Raw genomic sequence first — 15,319 nt, forward strand, 5'->3', positions numbered from 1 at the left:
TAATTCGTCACAAGACTCTTAAATACGTGTATAAACATGTGCTTTCGGTGAAGAACATATTATCAGTGTGTGTTTTTGTGTCTCGGAATCATTTCTGTTCCTGTCTTTTGTCCTCTTCTTTACTGTTCATGTTTTTATGTGGTTCCTTTTTTTGCCACCATTGCCTGCTTGCAGGAAGCTGGGTGGGATGCAAGTAAGCGAGGTGGGATGTGTTGCCATAGCAACAAGCTGACTCACTGGCAGGGCTGTACCATTTCCAAGGAGCCACAGGGGGTCAGCAGCAGATGCAGCCTCGTATGTGTGATGGCTCCATGTATTTGTGGTAACTGGGAGGGCAGGAGACACCCCTATATTGGGCAATGAGGTGCAACATCCAGAAACCAGGGGTTGGTGATGATGATGGAGAGAAGGGAGGGGGAGGGTGTGATCATGGCTGCTTGTGATATTTATTCTGATCAGTGCTGCCCTGTTTGTTTTGCCTTACCTTGTTTCAGCAACTCGTTTCCATGATGAGTTTATTGACTAATATGTAGCCTTTGAGTTAAGCTCTTATTACTTTCCTGGATTTTGTTTCATGAATAGACAGAAAACAGCCTCTTGGCATCCTTTGTTTTTGTCTTTGTTGCTCCTTTTCCTGAGGGATTGGTTCATTTTGTAGGTGCGGTTGTTTTGGAGCAAAAGCATCATATTATGTATCTACTCAAAATCATTTCATTTGCAGAAACACAAGGTATATGATGTACACTTCTATTTAAAGTAAAGTACATTGCTCTATTTTTTTTAAAGCAGGATCTCCTTTCCTTTGTCAAACATGCTTAGAATTGATCTCACAGAGACACATCAGCAGCAACATACACAGGGTCACAGAGCAAAGAGACTCATTAATAAGGCATGGATTTGTCTGGGGGCATCGCCTAGAGGCCCCCTGCTGTTGATATGAGGGTAGTGGCTTGGTGCAGCAGTGCAGTGTTGTGGTTTAGTCTAAAAATGGTTTTATTGTACTAGAGTATGTAAACACTTCATTATTATCCATTATGTTCTCTATACACATACACAAACACACTCACACATATGTAAATACATCTCTTTCTCTATATACATATATGTACATGTATAAATATGGGATTCAAGACTGTGAACGTCACCTGAAAAACAACCCGATTCATTACTATCACTCTTCACAGGGTTAGAGCTACTGCCTCTTTGTTTCTAAACGATATTATCATTGAGCTGTTTTTTTAAAGAGAAATGTAACTTTTTTTGTTTTGCTCATTATCATAATAATCATCCCTCTCACAAGGAGGTCTGGATTTTAACAGTTTCCCTCATTGTCTCTATCTCATTCTCTCTCCCTCGCTTCCTCTCTCTCTCTCTATCCGTCAATCACTCATAAATTCGTCCATTAGTTGAACATATAATTTAATTCTTATGATATTGTCCCAATGCATAAATAACCTTATTACACTGTTGTACTATTTGCATACATTGATATCCAAAATAGATTTAGTTTCCTATTTCCTTAAATTCCTTCTGATGGTATGTACTGATACTTTATTTAATATAGTTATTACTCCAATTGTTGAATGCACTTACAGTTAATGCAACACATCATTATTTTCTTACACCAATAATTTCTTTACACAAGCAGTAACACAGTTATGACAGACAACCTCTTTAAAAGCACATTGACCAGAAATGACAGACTTGTGAATTATGTCACACACGATTTGATGTGGGCCCCATGGTAAGTATGTTGGTTGCTGTACTTCCCAAAGCCAGACTCTTGTTTTCTGACCACCAGTCTAACTGATATGTTTTTTCTCTCTTGTTTTTCTCTTTCATGTGCCCCTCCCCTCCTTCTGATGTCTGCTGTTGTTCCTGTTTCCTCCCCGACTCCATTTATATCCTGACTCATCAAATAAGGTAAGAAATCAAATCCCTACTGTTTACAGACAAATACAAACAGAAACATACAGTACAAACTCATACGCCTTACTGGTGCACTGACAACTGAACATCATACTCCAGATCACCACGCAGTCGACACAAACTCTAGCGGTGACTATCAAAAATTGGCTCTGAGTCAAGCTGTTAATCAGATTTTCCACAAGTGACGCATTCACAGGCCTCACACAACATCTCACAGAAGTTCTATCACCACTGATGACAACTTTAATCAGGCACTGATGGACAGAGCTTGTGTTGACAGCAGATCATGATTGACCGTGTGAGTGGCTGGATGGACAAAACAAGGTGTGATTGTTTTATTTGAGGTGTTATTCAGGATAAAACTCAACATCACATGAAAATAATCTAGAGCCTTTTGATAAGTGTGCATTTATATTTTTTTACTAGTCCTTCAAATAGTTGGTTCAAACTTTTGACTGGCCACTTTAATATGTGATTCATTTGAATCAGCATTCCCTCTTTTTTCAGGGTGCTGAAACGGTGCTTCATTACAAGTGAAGTTAGAAAGCTCACTACTAATTTGCTTACATGGTTTAGTAGTAAGTATTAGCAGTAAGCACCATATGTTAAAGTAACTCACGCCTGATGAAGAAGCACTGTATCTTGGAGTTTAGCATTTGATTTCGTACTCTGGGCCAGAATACACTGTATATAGGCGTTAAAACAGCATGACATCGCATTCATTAATACATAAATCAAATCATAAAGCAACCTTTTATAATAGTTGGATTTATGGTGTTGATATGTTGAATTGCATCATATCCTTATTTAGTAAACTATCATATACATTATTGTCAGTCAAGCTAATAAAAGTCTAATGCAACACCTGACTTCATGAATATTGTAATTTTTAGTTTCGGTTTAAACTGTTTTCAAGAAGCCTTGATTCAACTGAACAATCAGTTTGAAATGTTGCTGTTTGTGATGACATTTTAACTTAATTGATTTACACAGAGGTGTGTCTGTTATTCAACCTACCTCCACTGATGGAGGGCTGGACAGAATATTAGAAACACCTCTATATCTAACAATATGACACCACAACTTCTCTTTGATTTATAATGAAGGCTATATTAGAAGACAACACAACTGGTTTAACACACAAACATCTAATGTAGCAGTCTTAACTAAACCTTAACATCATGTATGCCTGGCATAATTTATAGTATATAAATGTGTTTTGTATTATAGTGCACTACAGGTTGTATGTGTGGCTGTTTTTCGAGTCACTCAGTATCAGTTCATCTGAAACAGGTTTGGGTACAAACCTGTGTCCCTATTCACTACATAGCATTTTACAATTTGAAGGTCTTAGCATAGTTATAACTGTCACCTTGCAATTACTACATTGAATACACAGCTGGAGATCTTGTGTGGGTGCAGTACATTTGCCCTGTGACGTGGTATTTACCTGTGATTAAGTGAGAGGTGGAAAATGCTCCATCTTCCTAATGAAAAAGAGTAATAGAAAAATGATGAATGTATGGATCTATTGTTTTGCCTTATCTTAAAAAAACAGTAAGCTTTAGCGGCTGTGGCTCAGGGAACAGAACGGGTCGTCCACAAACCAGAGGGTAGGTGGTTCGATCCCCAGGTCCTCCAGTCCACATGCAAAAGTCTCCTTGTACATGAGATTGAACCCTAAATTGTCCCTGACAGTGGTGTGTGAGTGTGTATGATATGTGACAGAAGAAGCACATTGCTTCAGAGTCAACTGTACATTTGATGATTTGATTCAAAATATACATTTTTTATATAAAGGTTGATTCCATCTAACTGACACCTGCTTCAGGGCTCGTAAACAAAAGACTTGTCATCTGGATTTAGATTTCATAATAAAATCTTAATTTCAGTTTTTAAAAAAAGCTTTAAAAAAAGAATGTGCTTTCATGTCTTTTTCAATTTCTTCCCAAAGGGATATTGAAACTATGGGGTCAAATAAATAAAGCATTATCAAATATATCTTGCTCACTTTCCAAGCAAAATTGATTGTGATCTCACATAAGTGCCGCTCAAGTGTCCTGTTTATATGTTATTTATAGCTTTTTTCAATTTTTCTTTTTGCTTTATTATATACAATCCCAACTTTTGTTGCATTTTACAGACATTTTAGATATTCTTTTAGCTTTGTTTATATTCAGGCATTGTTTTTGATATATAAACATTTGTAATTGTTCTCATCTAAATCTTTCGTGGGACAACTCCCCCATTGTAATTATTTGCATGCTCTGTTTATAGCAGTAAAACTTAATGATGGTCTTGACCGATGTGGTTGTGTATTCATTCCTGTTTGGTAAGAAACAGAGAGGAGGTGGAGCTGCCTGTTGTCTTCAGTAGGAGCCGGTGAGGATGTTGTTTCCTCTCGGTTCTCATCAGCCTGCAGCAGCAGCAGTTGGCCGCCTGTGTGGCGCTGTCCACATCCGTGGTGCTGAAATCAGCTCCAGCGCTCTCTCCCCCTCCCCTCCCCTCTCTGCCTCTCCGGCTGCATCTCCCTCTGTCGACCACATCCTGGTAGGGCAGAGGACTGTTGCAGACACGAAGTTTATTGTGTTCATTTTTCACAACAATTACAACAATTTGAATACTTGCATTGAAACGGATTATTTTTGGTTTTTAGTATTGGAAATATACGTTTTAGATGTTATTTAGAATTTACCTGTCAGCCTATAATGCCTGCTGCAAAACAGGTGTATTCCGTTTTGGAAGTGTAACACAGCCTTATCTGTGAGTAAAATTAGCTTTTGGTCTGTATATTGGGTAAAATAATGTTGTGTTTATGTTAAGGGAGGGAGAGGGAGAGAGAGGAAGAGAGAGACACAGAGATCCTCTGCGCCCCCCCTCCCTTTCTATTTGCTCTATAGACCTTCATACGGGTATCTGACGTTCGCTGCTGACAGGATTATTTCTTTGAGGCTTGTTGGGAGCCGTGAAGACGTAATGACGTGTTCAGGCTGCACTGGCTTTCTGTCGCCACAGGAAGGCAATGAAGAGCCTTGTCAGCCACAGAGGCATGTGCATGCATGCAGGCACATAAAGGACATATGGATGGAGACATATTATTATATATGTGATCATGTAATGATCAGTCTTTCACTTATGAATAGTAAACTCTTCTTAAGTCATTCGTGACCTACAGCTGGTATTAAAACCACGTGCTGTATAGTTTATTTATGATATTTGTATTTGTTTACACATTTAAATACCGTATTAGGTGATGAGAAGGCTTTCAAATGCATATTTTAATTGTTAAATGAGTGGTATTTATGATTTTATATTCATATTTCATGGCTTGTCTGTAAATTCATATTTTTAAAACCATTATGAGTAAGGATGATTCTGTTAGTTTATCTAATGATATGATATTTATACTCATCTACTACATATTCCCAATGTTAAAGCCTTTGCAGGTGATGGGGACTTGAATGAGTCGTAACTGATGACATTTCTGGAGCCATGAAAACCAGAGTATTTTTTTCAGTGGACTATCCTTTTACGTCACTGTTTGGTAGATGTGCACTGTACCATGATTGGTGGAAACGCGTTTGCTTTCTCCACCAATCACATCCAGAGCTGTACAAAGAGATCTACTCCGTCTCATCGAGTAGCTTCAGCGTCATAACCATTGCAATGCCTTGCACGGGAGCGGAGGGATATGCAGACACAAAGCATGATCGTCACTGTTATGCATAAGGACGCTTTTGCATTGGATTGTAGACCTTCTCTGCTTACTCATTTGAGAATTTTGAGTTTTGGTGAGAAGATATGGGATTTATGGAACGAGGAATAATGTGGAACAAACTGTTAACATGGCAGTCGTTTTTGTGGTGGCATCATTTCTTTGTATTGTGGAGTACAATAGATGGACAGACTCGCTACAGCATCCCGGAGGAAGTGAAACAGGGCACTGTGGTAGGAAATCTTGCCAAAGATTTGGGTTTGGTTGTATCTGAACTGTATCGACGTAAATTGCGGATAACCTCTGAAGCTGGTAAGCAGTATTTTAATATTGACTTGGGGAAGGGAGAACTGGTGGTGATTGATAGGATAGACAGGGAGGAACTGTGTGGACAAAGACCGTCATGTCTGCTGCCTTTGGAACTAGTTATAGATAACCCCCTGCAGCTGCATAGAGTCGAAATTGAAATACAGGATACTAACGATAATTCACCCAGTTTTCTTACTAAAGAAAAAGTGCTGCAAATTGCCGAGCTGGTAAATCCGGGGGCGCGATTTCCTTTAGAAAGTGCCCAGGACCCAGATGTCGGCTCAAATTCAGTTCGCTCTTATCTCATAAGCAAAAATGACAATTTTAAATTGACAATTAAAAACCACAAGGACGGAAGAAAAATTCCTGAACTAGTTCTGGAAAAACCTCTTGATCGAGAGAAGCTGTCTTTACATAATCTGATCCTCACCGCTGTAGATGGCGGAGATCCTGTGCGCTCAGGGACATCAGAAATAACAGTAATAGTACTTGACAACAATGATAATGCACCACAGTTTGAAAAACAGGTGTATGAAGCTAATGTCAGTGAGAAGGCTGCAGCTGGGACTCAAATACTGCAAGTTAAAGCCACAGATGCAGACGAGGGACTTAATGGAGAAATTGAATATTTTTTTGCAGAGCAAACTGCGGATCTAATTTTGTCATTATTTGATATTCAACCTTCTACCGGAGTTATAACTGTTAAAGGAAATTTAGATCATGAAACAAACCCTGTGCACCGATTTGACATAACTGCTAAAGACAAAGGGAATCCTAAAATGGATGGACATTGTAGCATCGAAATTAAAATAGTGGACATTAATGACAATATTCCTGAAATAATAGTGACGTCGTTAACGACACCTGTTCCTGAAGATTCCCCGATCGGAACAGTTATTGCGTTAATAAGTGCAAAAGACCCAGACTCAGGTGACAACGGCAAAGTTAGGTTAACCGTTTCTACCAAATATCCTTTCAAGTTAAATCCCTCGGTCTCTAACCATTACTCATTTGTAACGAGTGGGCCACTCGACCGTGAGAAAAATGACCAATATAGTGTCAAGATCACTGCGACAGATTCTGGAAAACCCCCCTTATCGAGTGAAAAAATTATACTCGTTCAATTATTGGATGTAAATGACAATCCACCAGTTTTCTCCCAGCCTTCTTATGTCGTTTATGTAAAAGAAAACTATCCTCCTGGGAAGATCGTGTGCTCTGTGTCAGCCTCTGACCTGGATTTTGGTGAGAACGCTAAAATCTCTTACTCTATACTGGACTCTAAAGTGCAGGACGTTTCTGTCTCCTCGTATGTTTACATTAACTCAGATAACGGCAGCATTTACAGCATGCACTCGTTTGACTATGAGAAACTGAAGGTGTTTCAGATTCAGGTTCAGGCAAAGGATCAGGGCTCTCCGTCTCTCAGCAGCAACGCCACCGTTCATGTTTTTATCCTCGACCAGAACGACAACGCCCCCTCTGTTATTTACCCCTCCTCCGCTGTCCTGGGCTCCCTCTCTCACCAGAGGATGCCCCGCTCCGCTAAAGCGGGTCACCTGGTCACTAAGGTGACGGCCGTGGACGCGGACTCGGGCCATAACGCCTGGATCTCCTACAAAGTGGCGGAGGCCACAGACGCCTCCCTGTTCACTGTCAATCTGTACACAGGGGAGGTGAGGACTAAACGCGCTGTGTCCGAGCAGGACGACTCCTCTCAGAGGCTGCTTATAGAGATCAAGGACGACGGGGACCCGGTCCAGTCCTCCACCGTCACGGTGTCCATCCAGCTGGAGGACGGTCTCCATGAGCCCATCTTAGACCTCCGACAGAAAGTGACCGAGCCCAGCAAGAAAACTGGGAGAATCACCCTGTATTTGATTCTCTCTCTGGCCTCGGTGTCCGTGCTGTCTGTGGTGACTTTTCTCATCTTAGCGGTTAAATGCATCCGGAGCAGCAGAAGCAGCGGTAGTTGCTGCATGAGACAGGGGGACTATGATGGTTACAAGAACCCCAACAGAAACCTGCAGATTCAGCTGAACACTGATGGACCCATAAAGTACGTGGAGGTCCTGGGAGGAGACATGTTGTCTCAGAGTCAGTCCTTCCGGTCCTGCATGTCTCCAATGTCTCCAATGTCTGAGTACAGTGACTTCACTATGATTAAGCCCAGCAGCACCACTGACTTTAAGGAGGTGATCAGTGTCCTGGATGCGTCTTTACCCGACAGCACCTGGACCTTTGAGAGCCAGCAGGTGAGCAGAAAACAGCCATTTATCTCTGTAATAACAAAATAAAGATATGTTTTGTTCAGAACACCATAAACGTAATCATGAGGTAATTGTATTCAACCCACAAGTATGTCACACGTACGTCTGAACACGTCAGCACCATCATAGTGGAGAGCGAAATACTTTACTTTAATACCCATGCGTAAAGATTCAAGTATGTGTGTTTTGTCCCTGTTGTTAAGAATATTTTCAGAAAGTAAAACCAAATAGAAGAAAGGAAAATTATATTTCTCTGGAGAGTTGAAAATTGATCTCATCTGTCTTGTATTTACGTTATTTTTCATCTCCCTTGTTTGATAATACCTGCCTGTGGTAAGAGTGTAGAGCCACAAACACAGTGAATACTGCGTCTTTAAGAGTGGCGATCAGTCTCGCTCTCATTGGATCGTGGAAATGGATGCTGTGCACCAATAGGATTCAGAACTGTACAAAGCAATCTAGTCCCTGCCCCCATGCAGCCTCGGCGCTGTAACACTTAGTCTGCAAAGACGTAGAAGAGAGCAATGAGCTCTTGTTGTAGATTACGAAATGTGTATATTTCGGCTTATTTGCATGGTCAGTAATTTGTGAAACATTTTCTGTTGGAATAATACCTGCGATGATGGATTCCAAGATTTTTACACACATCATGACGGTGGGAATTTAAGACTTTTAGCGGAGGAAGGATGACAAAGACAATGGGATACCGAGACTGGAGATGGCAGGCGCGTTGGTGGCATCATTTCTTTCTCTTGTGGAGTATAACAGACGCACAGACTCGTTACAGCATCCCGGAGGAACTAAAACAGGGCTCTGTGGTAGGAAATCTAGCCAAAGATCTTGGTTTGGGACTGTCTGAGATTTTCGATCGTAAGCTGCGAGTCGCCTCTGAGGCCGGTAAGCAGTATTTCAGTGTGGATGCGGGGAAGGGCGAGCTGGTGGTGAATGACAGAATAGACAGAGAGGCTTTATGTGGACAAAGCGCCAGCTGTGTGCTGCCTCTGCAGGTTGTAATTGAAGACCCGTTACAACTGTTTCGTGTCGAGGTTGAAATACAAGACATTAATGATAATTCGCCGAGATTCCCATCAAATGATATCACATTGGAAATTGCTGAATCTACGGTGGTAGGGGTTCGATTCCCTCTGGAAAACGCCATTGACCCAGACGTCGGCAGTAATTCGCTGAAGTCGTACACTCTCAGTAAAGACGAATGTTTCAGTATTAGACTAAAAGAAGTTGCCGGTGGAAGAAAAGTCCCTGAATTGATTTTAGCAAAACTTTTAGACAGAGAGAAAAAGGCTGTTCATAAGCTTTTGCTTACAGCTTTAGATGGAGGCAACCCACTGAGATCAGGCACCTCTCAAGTAACGATTAAAGTCCTTGACAACAACGATAACGTTCCAGCTTTTGAGAAAGCATTGTATAAAGTATCTATTAATGAAAATGCAGCGGATGGTGCAATAATTGTACAAACAAAAGCCTCAGATATGGATGAAGGTCAAAACGGAGAAATAGAGTATTCTTTTGGAGCGCACACATCGGATGCTGTTCTCTCCGTTTTCAGTATTGATCACGTATCAGGAACAGTTTTTCTAAAAGGAAATTTGGATTACGAATCAACTGAAAATTATGAAATCGACATAAGTGCGAAAGACAAAGGCATTCCGAGAATGGAGGGGCACTGTACTGTCCATGTTGATGTTTTAGATTTCAATGATAACCCCCCAGAAATAATACTCACCTCTCATCCAAAGCCAGTACGTGAAGACTCTCCTGATGGCACCGTAGTAGCTTTAATCAGTGCCCGAGATCTGGACTCGGGTGATAACGGTAAAGTCACATTACAGCTCCACAAGAAATGTCAATTTTCACTAAGACCATCGTTTTCACAAAATTACGCGTTGGTTACCAGAGGTATTTTAGATCGAGAAAATGTCTCTTTATATAATGTTGAAATTACAGCCACAGATTCAGGCTCGCCTCCTCTGTTCAGTAAGAAAATGATACCAGTCAGCATCACTGATGTGAATGACAACCCTCCTGTATTCTCTCAGCCCTCCTATAATGTGTATTTAAAAGAGAATGGGGTACCAGGATCTATACTGTACTCAGTATCAGCCTCTGACCTGGATTTTGGTGAGAACGCTAAAATCTCTTACTCTATACTGGACTCTAAAGTGCAGGACGTTTCTGTCTCCTCGTATGTTTACATTAACTCAGATAACGGCAGCATATACAGCATGCACTCGTTTGACTATGAGAAACTGAAGGTGTTTCAGATTCAGGTTCAGGCAAAGGATCAGGGCTCTCCGTCTCTCAGCAGCAACACCACCGTCCATGTTTTTATCCTGGACCAGAACGACAACGCCCCCTCTGTTATTTACCCCTCCTCCGCTGTCCTGGGCTCCCTCTCTCACCAGAGGATGCCCCGCTCCGCTAAAGCGGGTCACCTGGTCACCAAGGTGACGGCCGTGGACGCGGACTCGGGATATAACGCCTGGATCTCCTACAAAGTGGCTGAGGCAACAGACGCCTCCCTGTTCACTGTCAATCTGTACACAGGGGAGGTGAGGACTAAACGCGCTGTGTCCGAGCAGGACGACTCCTCTCAGAGGCTGCTTATAGAGATCAAGGACGACGGGGACCCGGTCCAGTCCTCCACCGTCACGGTGTCCATCCAGCTGGAGGACGGTCTCCATGAGCCCATCTTAGACCTCCGACAGAAAGTGACCGAGCCCAGCAAGAAAACTGGGAGAATCACCCTGTATTTGATTCTCTCTCTGGCCTCGGTGTCCGTGCTGTCTGTGGTGACTTTTCTCATCTTAGCGGTTAAATGCATCAGGAGCAGCAGAAGCAGCGGTAGTTGCTGCATGAGACAGGGGGACTATGATGGTTACAAGAACCCCAACAGAAACCTGCAGATTCAGCTCAACACTGATGGACCAATAAAGTACGTGGAGGTCCTGGGAGGAGACATGTTGTCTCAGAGTCAGTCCTTCCGGTCCTGTATGTCTCCAATGTCTCCAATGTCCGAGTACAGTGACTTCACTATGATTAAGCCCAGCAGCACCACTGACTTTAAGGAGGTGATCAGTGTCCTGGATGCGTCTTTACCGGACAGCACCTGGACCTTTGAGAGCCAGCAGGTGAGCAGATGACAGCATTTACTTCTAATAATGAAAATTAAATGCCATGGCTATTTTTACCTAGCAAAACAAATAATTTGTCAAAACGTTTTTTGTGTGGAAGTAAAACTTTCAAAACAAATCTATATGCCTATATCTATCTATCCTGGCTGTATATTGTTTTCATCACACCTTTTACGCATTTTTTTTATCAAAAAAACTGACATCAAAGCAAAGTAACAAACTTTAAACCTGTGCAGAAGTGTTGGAAACACCTGTGTCAAAGGAATGCAACGAGTGAGGTTTACACATGCACACTTATTGCTTGAATAATTCAGCACCACCACAGTGGACAGCAACTCAGTAATGCAGTGGATACATTTTGTGAGGATTAACTTACTCTGTTTTGAAACTAAATTACTGTTAATCTTTAAAATCATTATCTGTTTCTTTTACATTTTTATTGGCAGATTTTTTTGTTTATTATTAATAATATTGCGGTTCCATGTTATTTGGCATTTACACGTATTTGTTATAATTCCCCATGAGAGCTCAGAATCAGATTGAAGCTGCCTCTACAGCAGTGTCGATCAGTCTCTCTCTCATTGGATGTTGGACATGGATGCTGTGCACCAATAGGATTCAGAACTGTACAAAGCAATCTAGTCCCTGCCCCCATGCAGCCTCGGCGCTTGAACACTTACAATGCAACGAGCTCGGGGAGAGACAGCAACGAGCTCCCGTTTTTTTTATAGATTTGAACATATGAATTTCAGCTTTCAGCCATGTTTACACGACCTGTTAATTTTTCTTCGGGAGTATTTCCTACTCTGTTGGATTCCAGCATCGCTATGAAGAATATCTCGTTTGGAATAAGTGTGTTATAACGGAGCGAGGATGACAAAGAGAATAGGATACCAAGACTGGAGATGGCAGGCGCTTTGGTGGCATCATTTCTTTCTCTTGTGGAGTATAACAGGCGCACAGACTCGTTACAGCATCCCGGAGGAACTAAAACAGGGCTCTGTGGTAGGGAATCTAGCCAAAGATCTTGGTTTGGGATTATCAGACATTTTTGATCGTAAACTGCGAGTCGCCTCTGAGGCTGGTAAGCAGTATTTCACTGTGGATGCGGGGAAGGGCGAGCTGGTGGTGAATGACAGAATAGACAGAGAGGCTTTATGTGGACAAAGCGCCAGCTGTGTTCTACCTCTGCAAGTTGTTGTTGAAAACCCTTTGCGGTCGCATCGAATTGAAGTGGAAATCAGAGACATAAATGACAATTCTCCTCGTTTTCCAACGCAGGAGATTAACCTTAAAATACCAGAATCCGTTGCGCTCGGCAAACGTTTTCCTCTGGAGAGCGCAGAGGACCCTGATGTTGGGAGCAATTCTTTAAAAACCTACTCGCTAAGCAAAAACGATTATTTTTCTCTCAAATTTAAAGAAACAAAGAACGGAAAAGCGGTCCCAGAATTAGTGTTAGAAAAAACGTTGGACCGGGAAAAGAATGCTGTCCATCACCTGCTGTTAACAGCATTAGATGGAGGAAACCCGGTCACGTCTGGAACCTGTAAGATCACTATTACTGTACTTGATATAAATGATAATTTTCCAGTATTTGACGAAAATGAATATAAAGTCTCTTTCAAAGAGAACAGCACCAAAGGGACATTTGTCATCAAACTCAAAGCCACAGATGCTGACGATGGTCTAAATGGTGAAGTTAAATATTCTTTCGGATCTCGCACTCCAGACTTTGTGTTGTCAACATTTGAAATTAATGATGTAACAGGCGACATCGTATTGAAAGGTTTATTAGATTATGAAACTTCTAAATCTTACCTGATCGATGTAACTGCCAAAGACAACGGCGTCCCTGAAATGGAGGGTGACTGTCGTGTACAGCTGGATGTGGAGGACATAAATGATAATGCGCCAGATATTGTGTTGACTTCAAAACCCGTGCCTGTTCGCGAAGACGCACCAAGTGGCACAGTGGTGGCTTTGATTAGTGCACGAGACCTTGACTCCGGTAATAACGGTAAAGTGAATTTGCGTTTACCCAAAGGTTCTCATTTCGCTCTAAAACCCTCATTTTCTAATAATTATGAACTTGTAACCAGTGGTGCTTTAGACCGAGAGAGTTTCTCAGAATATAATATTGAAATTACAGCTACTGACTTAGGCTCTCCTCCTCTGTCCAGTCAGAAATTAATTCCTGTCAGCATCACTGATGTGAATGACAATCCTCCTGTATTCTCTCAGCCCTCCTATAATGTGTATTTAAAAGAGAATGGGGTACCAGGATCTATACTGTACTCAGTATCAGCCTCTGACCTGGATTTTGGTGAGAACGCTAAAATCTCTTACTCTATACTGGACTCTAAAGTGCAGGACGTTTCTGTCTCCTCGTATGTTTACATTAATTCAGATAACGGCAGCATCTACAGCATGCACTCGTTTGACTATGAGAAACTGAAGGTGTTTCAGATTCAGGTTCAGGCAAAGGATCAGGGCTCTCCGTCTCTCAGCAGCAACACCACCGTCCATGTTTTTATCCTCGACCAGAACGACAACGCCCCCTCTGTTATTTACCCCTCCCCCGCAGTCCTGGGCTCCCTATCTCACCAGAGGATGCCCCGCTCTGCTAAAGCGGGTCACCTGGTCACTAAGGTGACGGCCGTGGACGCGGACTCGGGCCATAACGCCTGGATCTCCTACATAGTGACCGAGGCCACAGACGCGTCTCTGTTCACTGTCAATCTGTACACAGGGGAGGTGAGGACTAAACGCGCTGTGTCCGAGCAGGACGACTCCTCTCAGAGGCTGCTTATAGAGATCAAGGACGACGGGGACCCGGTCCAGTCCTCCACCGTCACGGTGTCCATCCTGCTGGAGGACGGTCTCCATGAGCCCATCTTAAACCTCCGACAGAAAGTGACCGAGCCCAGCAAGAAAACTGGGAGAATCACCCTGTATTTGATTCTCTCTCTGGCCTCGGTGTCTGTGCTGTCTGTGGTGACTTTTCTCATCTTAGCGGTTAAATGCATCCGGAGCAGCAGAAGCAGCGGTAGTTGCTGCATGAGACAGGGGGACTATGATGGTTACAAGAACCCCAACAGAAACCTGCAGATTCAGCTGAACACTGATGGACCCATAAAGTACGTGGAGGTCTTGGGAGGAGACATGTTGTCTCAGAGTCAGTCCTTCAGGTCCTGTATGTCTCCAATGTCTCCAATGTCCGAATACAGTGACTTCACTTTGATTAAGCCCAGCAGCACCACTGACTTTAAGGAGGTGATCAGTGTCCTGGATGCGTCTTTACCGGACAGCACCTGGACCTTTGAGAGCCAGCAGGTGAGCAGAGAGTAAAATAATATTCTATATGCACATTTACAACTAAGACTATTTTTGAGTCATTGTCTGTCGGTCCCGAGGGACTGGATTTGTTATGCCACTTTTTTCAAGTATCATATATTGAGATTTATATCATTACATTTCTTTCATTTTACATAAATGAGCGACATGGCTGTTTTTGTCACATGTATTTCCAACTCACATGCAACTGAACATTGTACGCTGAAATAACTTCACGCTCTCGAAATTAAAGAAAGTTTTAATAATAAAAAAAACGTATTACAATAACCTTAGTCTTTATGTAGGATAATGACCTATATTCTATTTAGCTTTACAGCTCCTTTATGCTGCTTCAGATATATCAGACTTTAATAAACTGCCTTTTGTTGCTGTAGAGCTTTATGACATGGTGATTTGATTGTGACTCAAAGCACATGACTTTTGAACATATGTCAATCATATTCCTATCTATATAATTAAATCATAGCCTATGCTCAAAGTTTCCTCTAATTGTATTACATTGGTGTGGATACGAGTCTTGCAAAACTGATGTGAATCAAATATTAGAATAGCAGTTTGACTATATTTGCAGGAATTGTTGCAATAAT

The 15,319-nt window shown here is 42.0% G+C and overlaps 4 protein-coding genes across 21 annotated transcripts in view; all 4 read left to right on the forward strand.

The window, feature by feature from the left end:
• The window catches only part of LOC133959191 (protocadherin gamma-C5-like), a 224,321-nt gene that overhangs the window by 176,550 nt on the left and 32,452 nt on the right, over positions 1–15,319 (forward strand). The gene's annotated exons all lie outside the window — the stretch shown is intronic.
• pcdh1g22 (protocadherin 1 gamma 22) lies at positions 5,651–8,250 on the forward strand. Its single transcript, XM_062394319.1, has one exon. The coding sequence runs from the start codon at positions 5,731–5,733 to the stop codon at positions 8,248–8,250; it is 2,520 nt and encodes an 839-aa protein (XP_062250303.1). The 5' UTR covers positions 5,651–5,730.
• Positions 8,826–11,441, forward strand: LOC133959199 (protocadherin gamma-C5-like). The gene has a single exon (XM_062394322.1). The coding sequence runs from the start codon at positions 8,910–8,912 to the stop codon at positions 11,382–11,384; it is 2,475 nt and encodes an 824-aa protein (XP_062250306.1). The 5' UTR covers positions 8,826–8,909; the 3' UTR covers positions 11,385–11,441.
• On the forward strand, positions 12,212–14,726 carry LOC133959198 (protocadherin gamma-C5-like). Its single transcript, XM_062394321.1, has one exon. It carries the CDS (start codon positions 12,249–12,251, stop codon positions 14,724–14,726), a length of 2,478 nt encoding a protein of 825 aa, XP_062250305.1. The 5' UTR covers positions 12,212–12,248.

Source organism: Platichthys flesus, chromosome 8, assembly GCF_949316205.1.
Source record: "Platichthys flesus chromosome 8, fPlaFle2.1, whole genome shotgun sequence".
Taxonomy (NCBI): Eukaryota; Metazoa; Chordata; class Actinopteri; order Pleuronectiformes; family Pleuronectidae; genus Platichthys; species Platichthys flesus.